Below are 21,558 nucleotides of genomic sequence, written 5' to 3'. Positions count from 1 at the left end.
AAGCAGCTCTGCTAAGGGCTGGTGAATGCTTTCCTGATGGAAGTGAAAAGCACTCAAGACATTCAACAGCAAAGACGACTCGATCAAAGTGAGCCAAGACCAAGCGATAGATAAGCGAGCACTTGGATACAGCAATTTTAGAGTCAAAAGAGAATATGGTGATTTACCAGGTTTCTTTTCTGTTTCCAAACACAGGGGCCAGGTTACTGAATTATAGTCAGTCGGCAGAGGATTACAGACAACTCTCTGTGGATTATTGTGACTCCAGCAGCATTTCGGAGAGCACATCTTTGATACTGTCAAACAGGGGCTGCAGGAGAGGTACTATTCAAATTTCTACTTTGAAATTGTTACTATGATTTATCCTTGCAGTAGGTCACCTCCAGACTGACTTCCAGTTTCCCTCTGAGCAGAAATCAGAAAAGGTATTGAACGGCCAATGTTGTGCCAGCAAACATGCAAAAACCAGTTGATTGATCCCGAAATTTTATCAAAACCACTTTGCTGGTTCTGTTTTGTGTGTGGAGGTGTAGGGGGAGCTGCGTGCGTAAAAGGCAATTGAAATAGTAGAAGCTGCTCCCTCCCTCCACCCTGAGTTGAGCTGGGTCTCTCGCTTGCTCGGTGCTGACAGAGCCACAGATGAACATTTTATGTAAAAATAAAGATATTAAGTGCTGGTGACTGCCAGCGTGCTGAATGCTGCATGAGACAGGGCCTGCGGGCTGGGCTGGGGACCCCCCCGCACACATCCCGGCTTCCCCTTCAGCCTCCCCACCAGCCCCTTTCCCTCTTTAGCCTTCCCATACCTCCCTTCCTTCCCCTGTCATCTCCGTCCCCTTCATGCCCCCTTGCCCTGCGGCCACTCTTTACTCTCCCATTCAGCCCAGGTGGCCAGAGCTGTCCCACTCCCCAGTGGGGAAAAGCTCCTTGCAGCAGTCACCCCCCCGAAGCAAGCATGCTGAAAACCAGGCCGGCCAACCACAGAGCACAGGCTGACAGAGGGCCTGCTGCAGAACAAGCTGAATGTTAAGGCTGAAGAGCCTGCATGTGTGTGTAACAATCTGCTGCTGCCCTGAGCGGAACTGACTGGGGCGGGTGGCTGAGGCAGGTACACGGGGTCTCCAGGACCCTAGCTGTTGGGGGAGAGAGGAGGTCAAGCTGCTGAGTGTGGCTCTGGGCCCAATCCTGACCCCACTAGAGTCAGAGGGCTGCCGTGTGTGACTCCTGCTGGCAAACTGCTCCTGGGAGCTGGCCGTAAGGGGGTCAGAGCTGGCTCAGAGTCTTCAGCACCATGGTCATTTGGGAGAGCCCCCAAATTCTGATCTCCCTGGACCTGCTCAGTCATACCCCCGGGGCACAGCTTAGAGTGGAGCTGCCTGCACGGAGCAGTGGTGCAAACTGGGAGCAGCCTGCAGCATGCATCCTTGCTGATAACACACACAGCAACTCAGCTCTAATTTAAGGACATTTGTGCTGAAGGGCTGGGCTGGACACTCCAGGGCAGGGGGAATAGTGTCTTGGAGAGGCCCTTCCCAGCCTGACTGGTGACAAACTTCTACGGATTGCAGTGGGCTCTTGGAGGAAGGAGTCTGGTGGCACAGCTCTCCTTTATGTGGCAGCGGTGCAATAGGATTTGTTAATCAGCAATGGGCAGAGAGACTGCCGTGGCTGAGCTGAGGCAGGCAGGTAGGAGGGGAGCGGCCCCCTGAAGTTTTGCCTTAGACAGCAGATTGTCTTGAGTGGGGCTGAGAGTGGGAGAAGGCATTGGGGTAGCACTGAGGCCCATAGGGTAGCCGGAGGGGTCTGCCCACAATTAGACAGGCCTCAGACTGTCTAACTTGGGCCAGGAGTTGTTACAGGTCCCAGAGCAGCCCAGGTCTGGGAGGGTGTAAAGGGGTCTTAATGCCCCCTTAGTTCCCCTCCCACTCCTTGGGCTCTGAGTTCTGGGTGCACCTTTAAGATGCGCAGCACAGAACCCACCTCTTGTCTCATCACTAAGGGGGAAAAAAGATCCTTCCTTCCTATAACAGAGGTGGATACTTAAAGCTCCAAAACTGTAGTCAATATAAACCTACAACAGACCATGGATGCTGCAGTGTGGGAGCCACTACTTATCGAGGTTCCTGAATATAGATTTAGGGGCTAACCCCTTTTTGAAAATCTTGGCTGTAATGCTCAGAACCAAGGGTGAGTCCTGTGGGATGGTGCGTACACTCAGTTCCTGTTGAGTCCATGGCAGTTGAGAGTGCTCAGTACTTTGCAGGAGCGGGCCCTAAAAATACAGTATATAAAGTATCACAAGTAGACTCGGAGAATTTGCTCACCGTAGCCGTCCTTTCCCAGGATAATATATCCAAAAAAGACATTCTCCTCCCCAGGGGGCTATTACAGTCCAGAAAAAGACCACTATGATCAAGGGAGATTCATATCCTCAGTGATCTTTGCTAGTATTCCAGCATGTACTCTGGAAGCTCATTTGCATTTAAAAATTCATTGTTCATGGAAGCAACTTCTTCAGGAGCCACATGCTAGTCTTAAATCAGGAATATAGGACTGGATGGGACTTCCTGGGTCATCGAACCCAATCACAAGCAACCCCATCATATAATCCCATTCATAAATTTAACTCGTTTTCTGATGGCTCTTGATAAATTGTTTCTCCACACTGTTCCTACTGGAAGGCTGTTGCAGAACAAGGAATGGGCTTGATTAGTGCTAAAAGTATGGCATCGAGGCCTGTGAACTAGTCAGGTCATCCCACCAGGATGATGAAAAGCTAAGGGTATTTGAAGTGCTTGTCAAAGAATACATACAGGTAACTTGTCCTAGGCGAGTAGAGACTTGCAAGGCTGTCTTATCAGAAAGGAGTGTAAACATGTGCCCTCCTGAGAACCTCAGCTGGTGTACATCGACACAGCTATGTTGACTTCAATAGGCCTATGTTAACTGATATCAGAGTAGGATCTGGCCTTGATATCAGGCATGTGTCACACAGTCTCATTTCTCACTGCCAGCATCTTCACCTCCGAGTCACCCAAAGAGCCTGACTTTGCCATACTGCCATCTGCTGTTTGAGAAAATACACTGATTTCTTTAGTCTCTTTTTTTATAGTTACATATTCGTTTGTTTTTGCATATTGCCATTGTTGCTGTTGTTCACCAGGCTTATGTTTAAGCAATTAATTTTCTTAATTAAAATGATATGACCTGTCTTGTGAGAGATTGGCTCAGATTTTCATTAGAAAAGCATCTTTGGGCTAATACCTAGTGGTCTTCAATCAGTCACTTGTCACTATGGATCCTATGTCAATTACCCTACTGCATCTGGGTTTCCACAAGATTTGAATAGTTAGTATTGTGTATCAAGGGACTAGGAATCACATTGCAATAAAAGACCCGCAGCACGGCTGTGACTGGCCCAGGTCAGCTATCTCCGACTCTAGGGGCTCAGACTACAGGGCTATAAAATAGTAGTGTAGATGTTCAGACTTGGGCTGGAGCCCAGGCTCTGAGACCCTGCAAGGGGGCCTGAGCTCCAGCCTGGGCCTGAAGGTCTTCACTGCTATTTTTAGCCCTGCAGCCCAAGCCCCACAATGCCGAGTCAGCTGACCCAAGCTCTGAGTCTTGGTGCCGAGGGTTTTTTATTGCAGTGTAGAGGGACCCACAGAGTTTGTGTCTGGATTCAGAGCCAAACTTCCACAAAGTTTGTGACTATTCAGCTTTATTTATTTAACATAAGTTAACTGTAGATTTCTGAGTTATTGGTTTTTTTAATGCTTCAGATGGCAGCTCTTTGATTGGAATCCAGCATTGTATTTTTGTGTTGCTATTTAGAAAGAGGCCTCAATAATAACACTCATTTCTGGTTCTGCACCTGATTTTAGCTCCCCCGTAATTGGAGGGAATTAGACCCTGCTCGTCTCTAGCTTATTTCCATTTGCAAATCACTCCCCAACAAACCCTGGTGCTTGTATTAGTTATTCAGAAGTATTCACCAAATCGTTTCTGCAAACTATTGGCCAAATATCCTGCAAATAGTTCACTTCAGCTGTTTTGTATTGCTGGGGTGTGATTGGCGACTTATGTCACATAATATTGTTTCTCTTCCTTGATCGGATGACTGGAAAACGTTTAAACAGAAGAATAAGGACTATCGGTGGAATAATAAATGCTCCTGTTTGCACACAGGACCCTCATATTCATGCAAATATAGGGATTCACACACAGACAGCCATTCCCCCAAACTCATTTATCTGAACGTCCATGAACAGTGAATAACAAGGCAGGGCTTTGGAGCGGAGCCCGGAGCAGGAGTGCGGAGCCCGGAGCTAGAGCGCGGAGCAGCTCTGGAGCTGCAGGTTTTTGCCTGGAGCTGGAGAGGAGCCGGAGTACAGCTCCAAAGTTCTGTAACAAGGGCTTCAGACATAGCTGAACCAAACAGCCCGTCCCAATACGAAGGATTATTCACGGACGCTGTTAATGCAGTGTTCAACCAGCTCTGTCGTGCAGTCATTTATTATGTCCCCCAAACAAGGATACGGGACAGCCAGTCCAAATCTTCTCCCTGCCATATTGTCCCAGGATCTAATGCTGTGCGCACCTCAGGGGAGGCGGAACTGGGGAGCATTTGGGGCTAGTGACCTCACAATGGAAATATTGGGGAGGGGGCAGCTCTATGTTTCCACCCACATGTGTTGTTCTGCTGCATTCTGGGAATGAATACGTGCACTAGGTAGGAGGGTGATAGAAGTGAGAGCTGGACGTGGAGGGGCTGGAGCAGCCACCATGGTGCCTGTGATTGGGCCGGGGAGCAGGTGGGAACCGGGATGACTGGGCTGGAGCTGGGAGCAGCTACATCTGGTGGCTGGCAAAAGCGAGACATGAACCGCAAGGACCCCTTTCCCAGCCTGGAGCCGACTGTCCCACCCCACCGAGTCTCAGTAGCTCCCCTCTTCGCTCCCTAGGCAGAGCACCCACCCCTACTCCCCCTCCCATCCCTATGTAAAGCAAGCTTTGCCACCTTTGGCGCTGCTTCAGTGACAGTGATTGTGCTATTCTCTTGATTTAACGTTAGGGAGAGCTCCGCAAGCACAGCAGGCGTGGGACCCAAACCTGAGTGGGTCGAGGACACACAGTAGCTACAAGCTCTTCATTAACAGGTAATCAGTAAAGTTTTTGTCTTTAAAAGATGGGCCTTTTTATGACTGCAGGAGGCACAGGGGATCTAGTGTGCCAGTGCTCTGATGTGAAACTACAGGGAGTAACTGGATTAGTTAGCCACGTGGTAGCAGACACTGTTCATCTAGAGCCAAATCCTGAAGACTTCACTGCACTCCTGCTTGGTCCTTCCTCAGAGAAAACCCCTGATTCCCTTCAGGAGGTGTTTTCCTGAATAAGGGCGAAGGCCAAGTTTGCAGTACATGGTTTTCAGAGTAACGTTTAACTTTTCCTATAGGTTCTCAGACTGAGTCACTATTTCAACCCCCCTGGATCACTAAAGAGTTAGAGGTAACCGACAGATGCCACCAACAGAAAGCTAGGGGGCTTGTCTCTACTTGGGGGATTGGCCTCGATTTAGCCATGGGTGACCAGCAGCCAGTTGTGACTGCTCCAGTGCAAACCCCAAGTGTAGACCGGGGATGCTGTGATTTGCATCACTGGAGCTAATTCCTTTTTGAAAACAGAGTACGCTGCACCTCTCCCTATCTTGGGATGTCTAAAGCAGGGGGCTAGCATGCTGCAACTGCAGCTGGGGCTAATTCCAAATGCAGACAAGGCCTAAGAATGATTAGCCTCTGAGCATCACAAAGACCAGAATCCCCTATTTACCTACCTCTTAATCCATGATAGGTACCCCAGTTAAGCAGAATTCTTATCCCAGTTAAACAGGAGTTCCTGCCATCAAGCATGATTGACTTAATTCAGAACCATGGGAAGTGCTGCATTTAGATTTCTCCATTAACCACGTCCTGAGTAAACTGATTGAACTTCCTATTAAACAGACAACAGTTAACCACAATTACCAGAGCTATGAGCTACTCCATGTTCCCCTGTACGTACAGTAAGAAATCATTGCGGTTCATGCCCCAGGACGACAGTGTTTTTTGTGGGGAATGGGTATCATGTAGAGGTGATAGTCACATGTTAAATTGATCAGTGTATTTATCATGTGCTTTTTGAGCACTTCACTGGCCCTCTGCCCAATCAACCGTCCCTGCCAGGGCGTTCCAAGTCAACACGCTGACACTTTTGTTGTCAACTCTGCCCAAAGGTGGAATCATTTTCCAAATGACTATGGTCTAAGGTCCAGGGCCTGGACGGGCAATATAGCGTCTTGGGCCGATGATGGGTTTACGATCTATGACTCTGATCCTGAAGGCCCACAGGATGTGTTTTAACTTTACCACATTGACTTCAGTGGGACTACTCAGGGTATTCAAATGAAGCATGCCCACGAGTGTATGCAGGATTGGAGCCTGTACATAAAAATGTCACAGCTTTGAAGTCTGATATCTCACCCCCTGCAGGATGAGAAATGGCAGCCTTCTCCCATGGGCAAGGAGAGATTCTCATCTTCCCACTGGACCCACTATGCTTGGCATTGGGCTTCAAACTCATGACATTTTTATGTCTAGAAAAGCTATTTTAGGTCATTGGCTTTAATTTTTCTCTCCCTCTGTGGCTGGACTGATGGTAAAAAAGATACCTACCAGGCAGCAAGATACAACAAATATTCTCAGGGAAACATTTAAAAACCTTCCGAAACATCTCTCAAATAGATTTGCTGTAATACACGTGGTATATACAGAATAAATGATAGCATGGTGGGTATAGAAGTTTGGAATGATTGGCATAGCTCACTCACCACTTTGTCATTTGTTAATAACACAACTAACCCAAACTAATGCCAGCAAAACCTTCATACCTGCAACTTGCCATTGGCCATTCCCTATATATAAGTTCATATGCATTATATATTTCTGCTAAGCGTACATTTGTCTGGCAGTGTGGACGACATCAGTGTTTTAAGGGTTAAATCTCCAGTATTGTTGTCATTATCTGAACCTTGATTTTCCGCAGCGCTCAACATCTGTTAATTACACTGACAATCCCCTTGATTGTCTGAAACCTCAATTATTTGATTAGATTCAAAGCCTCCCATCCTGAAAATAGCCTATAGAAAGTAATGAAGAATGATACCCTTTCCCCTGTTGTTTTTTAACCACCCTGTAGAATTTAATAGAAAATGTTATCCTTGCTGTAGGTTCTTGAGGATAATTCAAACAACCTGCAGCCAAATCCTCTGCTGATGTAAATTGGCAATACCTTCACTGACTTCAGTGGGACTGTGCTGATTTTCAGAAACTGAGGATCTGGCCCAGGCAGTATAGAAAGGAACACATCCTCTGTTTAAATCCTATAGGCTTTTAGATTAATTTCTGTAGAATCTTCACAGTTTTATCCATATAACACTTTTCTGTAGGGGTCATGCCATGTAGATCATGGAGATTGTCCTTTATTGCGTAAGCCAGTGCCACTCAAAGACTTTTAAACTCTCTGTCCGTTGCTTTGGATTCGCAATCTGAAATATTGCTCACTCCTTTGAAGATCAGCAAGTGCTGTGGATGAAATCCCTGCTGGGACTCAGAAGAACGACAAGCCCAACCTTCTGAAGTTAGGCTCTACCTTCTCGGTGTCTGCCAAGGACTCATTAGCAGCTGCTGCGTCTCTGAGGTGCTTGTTCCAAAGAAAAGAAAAGGTGACTAGTGACAATGAGCGCACTGATTGCAAAATGTAAAGCCCGCACAGATACCTGCCCCCAACGGTGTAGGGTCTATTGGATAGCTGACTCACCTCATCAGAATGGCCGAGCCCAGAAAGGGCACCATAGGATCTGGGTGTGATAAAGAGCTCAGTCCGGCAGTCAGACTCCCAGAGACGTCAGTGGGAGCTTTGTCTGCATAAGGACTAGGAGCTGTAGGACTGAACCTTAAAAGGCCAAATTTCCCGCTTGGGGTTCTAGTCATGCTTTCTGTGACCATTAATGCATACTAAGGGGTGTTTCTATCAGTCACCTTAGCTGTGCCTTCAACATATCAGAGAAGGGCTGGATCCAAAGCCCATTGCAGTCAATAGGGATCAAACAGCTTTAGAACAGTCCCATGTTGCTCTTCTTTTACAATATACACCCAGGCAGAAGGCATAGCCTAGAAGTTAACACACTGATGGGATAGTCAGGTGAGCTTGGAGCTATTGGTAGTGCCACCATTAAGGTGTTGTATAACCTGTGGCTGTGAATGTCCTGTCTGTAAAATGGGGCTGGTGATACTTGCTTAGCAGTCTGAGCATAGAAGCCAAGGAATAAATGAGCCATTGGGATTTAGTTCTCCTTTCATCCTCAGCTGTGGTTGAGGGTGGTATCCTTGTGCTACGGAGAGCAGAGGGGGTCAGCCTCCAGAACTGTTAATCGCCCAGCTGCATATGCACACAGAGAGAGGAGCTTTTCGCTATTTTAATTTGGGTGGTTTTGTTTGCATAATGCTGCAGCAAGAGATGCTGGCAAGCAGATTTCTGTGGAGCTGGGAAACACGCTTCTCTTTTCAGGTCACTTTATTTCTTTCATGCCAGGTCCACTCTTCAGTCTTCCTCTAAGTGACTCAAGTTTGTTGCTGCCTGCATGGCCCCTTGGGCTGCTGCTGTTGTCCTCTTTCTTCTGTCTTTCAAATCAGTGCTGCTGCTCCCAGAGAATTCAAATTCCCGCCCATCTCGGGCCTGAGCAGTAGCAGGGCTTTGAAGATCAAGAGTCACGCACGTCCACACTTGGAGCTTGTTAGAGAGAGAAAAATAATTGTTCTACAGGGGAATTTAGATTTTAATACTGTTACCCTTTTGGGGGGGGCGGTCAGATTCGTAATTGGAATCCAATAATCGCACAATGAAACACTTTGCAAGGGAAAAGAAAGAGGGAGCGTGAAGTGGATGGGCAGGGCAAGCTATTATTTATTTACTGTTTATATTACAGTAGCACCTCAGAGCCCCCAGTCATGGACTGGCCCCAACTGTGCTAGGTGCTGTCCATACATAGCACAAAAAGCTTCTCTGCCCCATACAGCTGACAATATAAGTATAAAACAATAGTGAAGGAAAGATAGAAAAGCTATTGTGCTTCTCTGGATAGGAGTGGGAGACCTAGGGTTGCCTCAGCTGGTCCCACCCCTTTTGGCCGCTGAAGGAGTAAAGGGTAGCGCTCGGCAGGGCTTTCGCAGCCTACAGTTAATTTTGAAAGTTCAAAAATTTTCCATTTATGCAGCAGGATGAAACTGGCGCTTTCTTGTGCAAAATGAGGGAGCAAGCTGCTCCCTACTATAGCCAATAGCCTGGAGGCCAGGGACTCACCTGTAATGTAGAAGAGCCAGGTTCATGTCCCTGCTTTGTTGGGTGTGTGTAGAAAGAGAGCTGGGATCTTTAGAATATGAATGAATCATTTTATTAACTTTCTAAATTGCTTCTTCCCAGTTTTCAGGGCCAGAATTTATCATTCTGTCCAGTGAACCACCAGTGACCTTACAACTGCCTGGATCCATTGTGGTAAATATGAATGTTTGGAATTTTGGCCTAATCTGGAGTCTGTGGCATTTTAAAGATTTATTTGGGCATAAGCTTTCGTGGGTAAAAACCTCACTTCTTCGGATGCACAGAGTGAAAGTTACAGATGCAGGCATTATGTACTGACACATGGAGAGCAGGGAGTTACTTTGCAAGTGGAGAACCAGTGTTGACAGGGCCAATTCAATCAGGGTGGATGTAGTCCACTCCCAATAATAGATGAGGAGGTGTCAATTCCAGGAGAGGAAAAGCTGCTTCTGTAATGAGCCAGCCACTCCCAGTCCCTATTCAAGCCCAGATTAATGGTGTTGAATTTGCAAATGAATTTTTTTCTGCTGGTTCTATTTGAAGTCTGTTTCCGAAGATTTTTTGTTCAATGATAGTGACTTTTAAATCTGTAATAGAATGACCAGGGAGATTGAAGTGTTCACTTACTGGCTTATGTATGTTACCATTCCTGATGTCCGATTTATGTCCATTTATTCTTTTGCGGAGGGACTGTCCGGTTTGGCCAATGTACATGGCAGAGGGGCATTGCTGGCACATGATGGCGTATATAACATTAGTGGATGTGCAGGTGAATGAGCCCTTGATGGTGTGGCTGATGTGGTTGGGTCCTCTGATGGTGTCGCCAGAGTAGATATGGGGACAGAGTAGGCAACGAGGTTTGCTACAGGGATTGGTTCCTGGGTTGGTGTTTCTGTGGTGTGGTGTGTAGTTGCTGGTGAGTATTTGCTTCAGGTTGGGGGGTTGTCTGTAAGCGAGGACTGGCCTGCCTCCCAAGGTCTGTGAGAGTGAGAGATTATTTTCCAGGATAGGTTGTAGATCGTGGATAATGCGCTGGAGAGGTTTTAGCTGGGGGCTGTATGTGATGGCCAGTGGTGTTCTGTTATTGTCCTTGTTGGGCCTGTCCTGTAGTAGGTGATTTCTGGGTACCCGTCTTGCTCTGTCAATCTGTTTCCTCACTTCCCCAGGTGGGTATTGTAGTTTTACGAATGCTTGATAAAGATCTTGTAGGTGTTTGTCTCTGACTGAGGGGTTGGAGCAAATTCGGTTGTATCTTAGGGCTTGTCTGTAGACAATGGATCATGTTATGTGTCTTGGATGGAAGCTGGAGGCATGTAGGTACGTATAGCCATCAGTAGGTTTCCGGTATAGGGTGATGTTTATGTGACAATGCTCAGCCACCAGGCGTGCTGTGGCCTCATCAGGGATACTGTTCCTGACATCTTATAGTCCATCCTCATGTGGAATATTGGTGTAAAGTGCTTCTACATCCATGGTGCCAGGATGGCGTTTTCAAGAAGAACACCAATGCATTGTAGTTTCCTCAGGAAGTCAGTGGTGTCTCGAAGATAGCTGGGAGTGCTGGTAGCGTAGGGTCTGAGGAGAGAGTCCATATAGCCAGATAATCCTGCTGTAAGAGTGCCAGTGCCTGAGATGATGGGGCGTCCAGGGTTTCTGGGTTTCTGGATCTTGGGTAGCAGATAGAATACCCCTGATCGGAGTTCTGGGGGTGTGTCCATGTAGATTTGTTCCCGCAAAAGAATAAATGGACATAAATTGGACATCAGGAATGGTAACATACATAAGCCAGTAAGTGAACACTTCAATCTCCCTGGTCATTCTATTACAGATTTAAAAGTCACTATCATTGAACAAAAAAACTTCAAAGAGAAACAGCAGAACTAAAATTCATTTGCAAATTCAACACCATTAATCTGGGCTTGAATTGGGACTGGGAGTGGCTGGCTCATTACAGAAGCAGCTTTTCCTCTCCTGGAATTGACACCTCCTCATCTATTATTGGGAGTGGACTACATCCACCCTGATTGAATTGGCCCTGTCAACACTGGTTCTCCACTTGCGAAGTAACTCTCTGCTCTCCATGTCAGTATATAATGCCTGCATCTGTAACTTTCACTCTGTGCATCCGAAGAAGTGAGGTTTTTACCCACGAAAGCTTATGCCCAAATAAATCTGTTAGTCTTTAAGGTGCCACCAGACTCCTTGTTGTTTTTGTAGATACAGACTAACACGGCTACCCCCTGATACTTGGCCTAATCTGGTGACTCTTAGATTAAATCTCCATGCTATCCTGTAAGACCTGCCTTTAATTCCCAGGCCGGTATTCCCCATGATGGGAGTCCTGCAGAGGTAGCATACTGAGACCCTAAAGACTGGTGAGCACCTCACATTGCTATGTTGTGATCCCTGTTGCTGCGATCAAGTGAAATTGATTCATAGATTCTAGAACTGGAAGGGACATCGAGAGGTCATCGAGTCCAGTCCCCTGCCCTCATGGCAGGACCAAATACTGTCTAGACCATCCCGGATAGACATTTATCTAATCTACTCTTAAATATCTCCAGAGATGGAGATTCCACAACCTCCCTGGGCAATTTATTCCAGTGTTTAACCACCCTGACAGATAGGAACTTTTTCCTAATGTCCAACCTAAACCTCCCTTGCTGCAGTTTAAGCCCATTGCTTCTTGTTCTATCCTTAGAGGCCAAGGTGAACAAGTTTTCTTCCTCCTCCTCATGACACCCTTTTAGATACCTGAAAACTGCTATCATGTCCCCTCTCAGTCTTCTCTTTTCCAAACTATACAAACCCAATTCTTTCAGCCTTCCTTCATAGGTCATGTTCTCAAGACCTTTAATCATTCTTGTTGCTCTTCTCTGCACCCTCTCCAATTTCTCCACATCTTTCTTGAAATGCGGTGTCCAGAACTGGACAGAATACTCCAGTTGAGGCCTAACCAGCGCAGAGTAGAGCGGAAGAATGACTTCTCATGTCTTGCTCACAACACACCTGTTAATGCATCCCAGAATCACGTTTGCTTTTTTTGCAACAGCATCACACTGTTGACTCATATTTAGCTTGTGTTCCAGTGGGGGAGGGATAGCTCAGTGGTTTGAGCATTGGCCTGCTAAACCCAGGGTTGTGAGTTCAGTCCCTGAGGGGGCCACTTAGGGATCTGGGGCAAAATCAGTACTTGGTCCTGCTAGTGAAGGTAGGGGGCTGGACTCAACGACCTTTCAGGATCCCTTCCAGTTCTGTGAGATAGGTATATCTCCATATATAACCCCTAGATTCCTTTCTGCCGTACTCCTTCCTAGACAGTCTCTTCCCATTCTGTATGTGTGAAACTCATTGTTTCATTTTTTATATGACTCCTTTTTATTTTTTAGATCATGCAAGATCTCGTGGTTAAGCCAAGGAGGTTTTTTGCCACATTCTTATCTTTCCTACTCAGCGGAATAGCTTGCTTTTGGGTCCTTAATAGTGTCCCTTTGAAAAATGCCAACTCTCCTCAGTTGTTTTTCCCCTCAGTTTTGATTCCCATGGGACCTTACCTATCAGCTCTCTGAGCTTACCAAAATCCGCCTTCCTGAAATCCATTGTCTCTATTTTGCTGAACTCCCTTCTAGCCTTCCTTAGAATTGTGAACTCCATGATTTCATGATCACTTTCACCCAGGCTGCCTTCTACTTTCAAATTCTCAACGAGTTCCTCCCTATTTGTTAAAATCAAATCTAGAACAACTTCCCCCCAGTAGCTTTTTCAACCTTCTGAAATAAGTTGTCTGCAACGCAGTCCAAGATGGAGCCTCATAATCAAGCCTCAGTTAGGGAAGGTCATTTTGATGCAAAACTTTGGGGAGGAGGATAGATGTCCTCTGAGATTACACAGCACATCATGTACACTTATGCTGCCTATGCTAAAGCAGTGAACACCTGTAGTGTATTTCTCAGACAAAAAACTTCATTAAGCTGGAGCTAAGGCTGAGAGCACATAGCAGGAATGTTGTGGTAAAAATCCTGACAGGAATATCAGTGTTATGAAATAAACAAGTACTGGAAACCCAGGAGCTAAGATCCAACTTGAAAGAACCCCAGACGCTGTCTGGAAATGGTTGTTTGTTTGCCTGGGGACTCCATACATTTTCAAAAAGTTTGAATGCTTGTGACATGACTAGGCAGCAGCAGTCCTTGCAACTGATTCCCTTCGGTTGGGCCATGGGACCAGGAAGACCCAGAGACCAGGAGTCCGGCATGTGTTTCTGCATGAACACGGCACTCATTCTCCCCTCTCCGGTTTGTGTTTTCAGACTAAAAAAGGGAAATCCTATTTGTCTCAAAGGGACCTCAGTGTGATTCTGCTCAGCGGGCAGTGCCTCGAGGTGAAATGTGACATCAAGTCGAAGGCGAGAGATGTCTTCAATACGGTCGTGGCCTACGCAAACCTGGTGGAACATTTCTACTTCGGCTTAGCTTACCTGAAAGGTACATGGCCATGTCTAGTGGCTGCAAAGTGGCTCGTGACTATAGGAGTCATGCTAGTCTGTACTGATTAATGTGAGTGGAACCCTTTGAGATCCTCAGGTGGAAGGCATTTTAGAAGTTCAGTTTCAAACAGGATTAAGCCCCTCTGGTGTAAACTGTGTCCACTGCAGGAGTGTGCACCAGTGCAGCTACGTGATCTCAGTGTAGATAAGGCCTTAGACCCAGACTTATCCTGAGGTAGGGCAGAGCCATGTTGTCCCATCAGGAGCTCCAGGAAGCTCTGTGCTTCAGGTGGGCCACATGCCTCCAAAAGCTTCCTTGTCCAGAGGGGGAGTGTAATCTCAGCTACTCCCCTTAAAGTGCCCACCCCTGGCCCTTTGGAGTGGCTAGCACCCACAGAGCACTGATAGGGAGCAGTCCTTGCACGCACAGCATGAAGATTGTGTGAAGTGTCAGGATCTCTTTATGCCCTCCCCACCTCTTGAGTGTCAGCAAAGGGCCAGCCCCATCAAACATCTGGCTAGCTGTACAGGGAGTTATCCTGGGTATTTCCAGGGTGGAATAAGCCATCAATAACCATCGTGGAGGGCAGCTGTGGTCTGTGATTCTCTGAGCCCTTCCTGGTGATCTGCTGAAGGAAGGGAGGGGTGCAAGGGGTGGATGAAAAGCACCAGAATTCTGCTCTATCGAATGGTCTCCTTCTGCTTCGCTCATCATGCAACCTCAACTTCTCATTTCAGGTAAAGAGTTTTTCTTTTTGGACGATGAGACCAAACTCTACAAAGTGGCCCCAGAGGGCTGGAATGACCAACCCAAGAAGAAAACCTTCATTATTAACTTCACGCTCTTTCTGAGGATAAAATTCTTTGTCAACCACTTTAACGTCATCCAGTAAGTGCCAGGGTTCTGTCGGCAGCCAAAGAGGAAGGTGGCATTTAATATTGGGGTTCGAAGCTCTTGTGACATTCCCAATCTCTCTTGTTTTCCAGACATGGTCTGACAAGGCATCAGTTTTACCTGCAGCTTCGTAAAGATATTCTGGAGGAGCGGCTGTACTGCAATGACGAGACCTCCCTGCAGTTAGGTGCTTTAGCCTTGCAGGCAGAACTTGGAAATTATGCTCCTGAGGTACGGTAAATAATACACCTCTTCTTAGAGGTGTCCGCCATCAGCCTGTGCGGCTTTCCCCATCACTTACAGTTAAGATGCAAGTTAAATGGCACCTTGATTTCAGTTCTGCTGGCATTTCTCAGTAGAGTGAGTGAACCCAAAAGGATTCACGTTTCAGGTTCAGATTAGTTGTCCCTAAAGTTTGCCTGAGTATGCAGCACTCCTGAATCTGCCAAGCTTGGCTGGAAATCTTGGAGACTGGTCCTTCTTGGGAGATTCCTGGTACTTCTTGCTTGCATGGTAAGGCCAGAAATCCTAGAAGATCTCCAGAGTAATTCCAGCCATGGATGCAACTCAGAAGTGCAGAGGGGTTTGCAAAGATGGAAAAAATAAGGAAGAGATTGAAATTGAACATTTCAGCCCCTTCTAAGAGTTGCCATTTGGGCTGGGTTGTAGGAAGAGGCAAAGGTACAGGGATGTCAGTGCAGATATTTCTGAACCAGCTATCCAATCCCTGGGTATAATAAATGATGTTTTTTCCATATACAAAGAGCAGCTGTTTAAGTCCAGGGCCAGATCTCCAGCTGGTGTGACTCCATCACCTGAAGTGGAAGTACATTGATTCATACCAGCCGAGGATCTGGCTCTCAGTCTCTGTTGTTGTTTTCCTTAATCTAATCTAAAAGGTCAAGAAAGAACAGAAGTAAAGTACCCATGATAGGGAGCTCACTGGGAGTGTTGTCCTCTGTAACAGCTGCAGTAACTCTGAGAACAGAATGGCTGCTGTCTCTGGCCACAAGCAGTTTTAGAATTTAAAGGTGCAGTACACAGAGAACAGAGTCACTACATGTTGCCATGTACACTGGACAATACAGATAGAGTTTCCAGACTACGGTGTAGGCTATATTCTGCATTGTCTTGTGCAGTTGTCTTAGGGAAGGAAAGGGGGAAGAAGGGCTGTTGGCCTCTCTTCCACCCTCTCCCAAGAACACCTGCACAGGACCCAGACAGAATGGGGCTAGTTTTCTGAAAGCACGTTGGGGGCCAGCTGACAGAACTAATGGTGCTCCAAGAGCAATGGAAGCCAGAGCCTCTCCCCTCATGAACCAGTTAGTACTCAGAGGCCGGCATACAGAGGGAGAGATGCTGCACACTTATGCGGTGGATGTGAGAAGCTGTGCTCCTCACACTCCTCTGAGGCAGTCTCCTTGCATCTGCCCGCTATGGCTCTGCATCCCATCCCTCCCGGCACGCCTCCAGCACCAAAAGCCAGAATGGGGCCCCACGCCAAGTGTGATGTTGCACGCTGGAGTTTGCTGCATCCTCCCTTCGACAGCTCTTCCGCTTTTGTGTGAACTGTATTTTCAGCCCTATCTACAGCGCCTTGGGAACTAACCTTTTCCCCTTTCGTTTCTCCATTTCCCTCCCGCAGATGCATGGGAAGAACTATTTTCGCGTTGAAGACTACGTTCCCGCGAGCCGGATAGAGAAAATGACCCTGGCGTGCATACAGCGAGAACTTGCCAAGCTGCACCGCATGAACCACTCCCTCTTTGAAGATGAAGCCGAGCTGGAATTTTTAAGGGTATCCTCCAATGCGTCCAACTTTATTTATTTATTTTGCAGTAGAAGGGCCCTGTCTCTTTTTCCTTGGGCTGTCGTTTCCCTGTCGCTGGTCTGATATGACATCAGAAAGGTGGCAGAACATGTGTGCAGGCTGAGAGTACGTATCGGCAGGTTAGGGATAGAAGTCCTTTCAAAGACATTGGAGTTAGCAAAGCAACCATGGAAAAACCAGGACATTCAGAGTTATGGATAAACAGACAAGACACCTAAAGGCTGATTGCGGTTACTCTATTGCTATGCACTCCTACTTTTCTCCTGCCTTAAGTGCGAGTGACAGGGGAAGAGGGGGCAGAGAGGAGCGAGCTGCGGGTACCTGTATCCATCACATGCTGGTTTCTCCCATCTCCTATACAGTTTTTCATCTCCGAGCTTTCCCATTGTGACCAGAAAGCTTTCACTGTGGTAGTGCTAGGGAATGCTACTCTCCAGAGTGGCTGCATTTGCCAGTTGATTTTCCAATCACACACTCTCCTGATAGCAGGATCCTCTCTTTGGGAAAATTTTAGTTGCTCTGGGGTCCATTCCTGCAACCCTCTCCCCATTACTGCAGTGGATGAACTCTCTGTTCGACCTGGTATTTAGCTGTGACACTCTGGGTACCGTTTCCAGACCTGGAGAAGAGCCCCTGTGTAGCTCAAAAGCTTGTCTCTCATATCAACAGAAGTTGGTCCAATAAAAGTTATTACCTGACCTACCTTGTCTCTCTGATATCCTGGGACAAACATGGCTACAACACCACCGTTGGTCTAGGTGTGAGTTATTTGTGTGTGTGATTTTTATCTTGTCTTTTCCCTCCCCTTACATCTGAAATATCTGGGATCAAAGTTTCTCTGAACATTGGCCGTTTTGCAGCAGTGACACATGCCTTTATTTATATAATCAGTTCAGCTGAGTTGCTGCTTAATTGTGTTAGTTTATTGTCTAACACTGTCACTGGAATTGATTAGATGGGCTGATTTCTCTCTCTCTCTTCTGCCATTCAATTTCATGTGGAACGTAGGGCCTTCACTGCTGCCTTCCATCTTTGCAGGTCTCCTACTGCAGTCTGTGTCTTCTTATGTCATTTTGATAGCTTTCAATTCTGCTTCTACTGTGCCTTTTCATGTTATCCTTGGTCTACCTGGTCCCCTCTTGCCCTGAGAGTTCCAGTCCAACACGTCTCGTTATGTTATTCGGTCTTTCCTCCATGTATGTTCAAGCCATCTCAATTTTCGTTCCATAATTTCCTGTATTATCAGTTTCTGTTTCATCATCCTCCAGAGTTCTTCATTTGTTAATTCTTTCTGGCCATCTGATACTGAGGATTTATCTGAGGCAGCTGATTATGAGAACTCGTAGTATAGATAGCAAAATCTTAATAAGTCTCCAAGTTTCTGCACAATATCATAAGACCGATTTTTAAAATGGTGTTAAATCTTCAAAGTTTAGTTTGGAGGGCAAGATTTCTGTTTCTCCAGGTCAGCTTTAGAGTTACAAAGGCACGTCTGGGTTTCGCTGTTTCGGCTTTATGTCTTCGTTTGTTCCACCTGTTGTACTTACAGTGCTGCCAAGATACGTGAATTAACAGGCCTCTTCTCCATTAGCTGCAGAAAGTATTCCTGGTGTTTCATGTTGTTTGTTGATTCTCATGGTATTAGTTTTCTTGGTGGTGATTAATGACCATCCCATCATGCATAGAAAATCCAGTGAAGAAAAATAGCTTTGTTAGTCTGTGTTTCAATGACCATGTCTGTATAAAGTGTCACCAACATGCCATACACTCGGTGAGAAAATTAGTGCATAAAGCAAGGACATGCAAATTCTTCCTCCAAATATGAAACGGGATTTAAAGACTAAGGCCAAGATTTAGCTATTGGTTTTGAAGGCCTCAGATTTTGTGTGCCCAGTTTGACTCACCGTAAACGGTCCTGATTCTCAAAGGACAGACGCTGAGCACGTTCTGAAAACCAGGCCCCTTTAAAGTGACTCGTGTTGGTCTCCCAAAATATTTTGAGAAACTTGGGCTAAGAGGCTGGATTGGCCTGCTGGAGAATGGACTAGACCACAAGTTCTCAGCCTTCCTTTGGCCTACAACTCACAAAATGGATGAAAAATCACCCTGTGGCTTGCCATATTCCACCAGCCCTTTGCAAGGGATTGTAAGATTTGAGTCACAGGATAATTGTTGAACATGTTGTGGCAGGGTGAGGAGGTGTAGAGATGTTGGGGTGAGGGGTTGTAGAATAAGGGGACAATTGGATGCTTCTCCTACTCTACTCCAGCCTACATATTCAGCTCCGGGGCAGGGACAGTGCTGGTCCCCCCAGCTGCAGTGGCTGGCTCTTTGAAGCACTACTCCCGCTCCCCTGGAGCTGAGCCTTGTGCAGGAAGGGCATGGGGCTGAACAACTGCTCTGGAATTCGGTGGAGTCCTGGTGGGAACCAAATTCCCCCCCCCAAAGCTGCTGTCAGGCTTGGCCTGCACTTTAATTAAAATTTAGCGAGCCCTGGAGCTGAGGTGAGTCAGTAGCTTGTAATGTATATTTAAAAAAAGAAAGAAGAACCATGGGGCAGTAGCTCCAAGTGAGATTATTGAAGGCAGAGAGCTGTTCTTTCCTTGACGCTAAGATTTCCAGAGGTTCTTTACAATACATAAAGCAAATTCCACTATCACATAGTGCCGGGGCAGCCTTGACTCCTGATATCAATCTCTTAGCAGTTTTAGCACTATCGGTGTGTTTACTGCATTTTGTATTGTTTTGGTCTGATCATGGGAACAAAGGCCCAGAGAAGAAGGTGGAAAGGAACAAAACTGAATGTTCGTGGAGCGGCATTAACCCCGGAGCAGACTTCTACTCAGGAATCTGCACAGTGTCTAAGTAGTAGTGATACTGAGTACATGCATCCATTGTAATTGTCAGAGCACTGTACAGACAAGTAACGAGTCCTCACAGCCTCCCCTGTGAGGTAGGAGGGGAAGGGTATGGCCATTTTACAGATGGGAAATTGAGGCAGGGAGAGGTGACCTGACATCCCCTAGATCAAATGGTGAGTCAGTGAGAGAGCTGGGATGAGAATTTTGAATGGGTTTCCATAGCTTAAAGAGAGTGGGAGCACGCAAGGGAGCCACTGCTCCCCATCTCTCCTTCACATCGTCTGCCTTGGTTCCCCCTGAGTTTGCTCCTTTCTGCTCACGTCCTGGGATCGCAGCACTGGGCTCTGTGTGATATTTAGCATTCATTGCACATAACGCTGAGTAAGTGCACCCCTCTCCCTCTCTGCAAAGGTGACTCAGCAACTCCCAGAGTATGGGGTGCTGTTCCATCGGGTGTCCCAAGAGAAGAAGGCAGCCGGAGGGGACACCGTCCTGGGAATCTGTGCCAAGGGCATCATTGTGTACGAGATGAAAAACCACACCAGAATTGCCAGTTTAAGATTTCAATGGAGGGAAATGGAGAGGATTTCAGCTCACGTGAGTGTGATCCCACTGATCCCCTACCCCTCCACTCTGGGTTACCCCCCCTCCATCTGTTCCTTTGGTAAATACAAACATCTACTTCAAAGCCAGGCTCAGAATCATTATGCACAAGACATGCCCATTTTTGACCCAGTTCAAAAAACATTGGGATCCAGCTGTGGGGTTCTGAGCATCCTAATGCTCAGTGATGGTTGGATCTTGAGTTCTGACCCACTGCTAGGGGCTGATGTTCACGCCCTGTAAGACTGCATAACCTAGACCTGGGGAACATTTTTTCATGCAAAACCTTTTTTGGACAAAAATGCATATTGAGGTCAACCAAAACAGTTCACAAATTTGAGTCGATTTCAGTCGGGAGGGAGGGAAAGTTTTTTGGGGGGAAAATGTCAGAATTTTTTGTTTTGGAATTTCCCCCAGTTTTCATAGATTCCAAGGCCAAATCTTGGAGAAACACATCCTATAAAACCATGTGAAAATGTGTTAATGCCCCCCACCCCCAGAAATGAAACAAAATATTTCATTTGATCCCACATTAATTTTTTTCTTTTTTTACTTTTTTAATTTGGCCACCAAACTGAACAATCAGCTATTCACATGGCTCTAGCATAGCCCTCAGCGTGGGCCATAGCAGAGGGATTCTATCAGACAGCTGGTAGCCTGCTGCTCTAACCCATATCCATTTCTCTCTCCCCTCTCCTCTCTACCTTTCCCTTTTTTTGACCCTTCTGCTACTATATTGGGCCACTGTGGCAATTGTCCCTTCCTCTCTCAGATCCTTCTCTCTGTCCGTCCCTCTTCCCTCCCCCGCCTCTCTATATGCTGATGTGCTATGAACAGTGTTGTGGGACTGAAATACCACCGCCCACCCCGCCATGGCATTCTGACATTAGAAGTGTATCAGCCAATCACCACACAGCCATCCACTCCCTTCCCACCATTAGCCTGCTTTCCCCTTTAATGCATTTGCAGTCTGCAGTCCGACTGGCTAAAATGTCATCATTCTTAGGTCCAAGTTTTCTCATGCCTACTGATCCTGCTGCCACTGAAGTCCATGTCAGAAGTCCCACTGATTTCAATGGATGTCAGGATAGGACCCAAATGCAAATGAGTGACACCCCACTCACCCATATCAGAGTTGTGGAAGGAGTTCATTGCACTTACAGAGCATACACCCAGGCCAGATATATGCCTGGACAAACTAATATGATTCTATCGGGAAGCTTTGCATTCCCCTGGGTAATGTCCTGGGTGGAATATAAAGTGAAAGGTGCATTTTTATTTCCTTTAGAGAAGAAAGTTCATGATCGAAAGCAACTTCAGTGGCAAAAAACACATGTTCGTCACCGACACGGCAAAGACTTGTAAATATATACTGGACCTCTGCTCTGCCCAGCACAAATTTAATGCTCAGATGCATTCCAGGCAGCTTCAGCAAGCTTCGTCTGGTGAGTGTCATAGATACTGTCTG

General features: G+C 46.6%; 1 protein-coding gene and 1 long non-coding RNA gene across 2 annotated transcripts in view; both read left to right on the top strand.

Moving 5' to 3' along the window:
• FRMPD2 (FERM and PDZ domain containing 2) overlaps positions 1-21,558 on the top strand; it is a 65,804-nt gene that overhangs the window by 10,943 nt on the left and 33,303 nt on the right. The window contains exons 6-13 of the mRNA XM_034775829.1: positions 373-425; positions 9,517-9,588; positions 13,724-13,898; positions 14,639-14,789; positions 14,888-15,026; positions 16,441-16,593; positions 19,899-20,084; positions 21,379-21,535. Coding sequence (XP_034631720.1) covers positions 373-425; positions 9,517-9,588; positions 13,724-13,898; positions 14,639-14,789; positions 14,888-15,026; positions 16,441-16,593; positions 19,899-20,084; positions 21,379-21,535 — 1,086 coding nt within the window. The remainder of the gene's footprint in view (positions 1-372; positions 426-9,516; positions 9,589-13,723; positions 13,899-14,638; positions 14,790-14,887; positions 15,027-16,440; positions 16,594-19,898; positions 20,085-21,378; positions 21,536-21,558) is intronic.
• LOC117880980 lies at positions 215-7,717 on the top strand. The gene is made up of 3 exons (XR_004646649.1): positions 215-321; positions 5,075-5,159; positions 7,609-7,717. It is a non-coding gene; the product is annotated as an uncharacterized LOC117880980 (long non-coding RNA).

Source organism: Trachemys scripta, chromosome 7 (genome assembly GCF_013100865.1).
Source record: "Trachemys scripta elegans isolate TJP31775 chromosome 7, CAS_Tse_1.0, whole genome shotgun sequence".
In the NCBI taxonomy this organism is placed as follows: domain Eukaryota; kingdom Metazoa; phylum Chordata; order Testudines; family Emydidae; genus Trachemys; species Trachemys scripta.
This window is presented reverse-complemented; position numbering and strand designations above follow the sequence as displayed.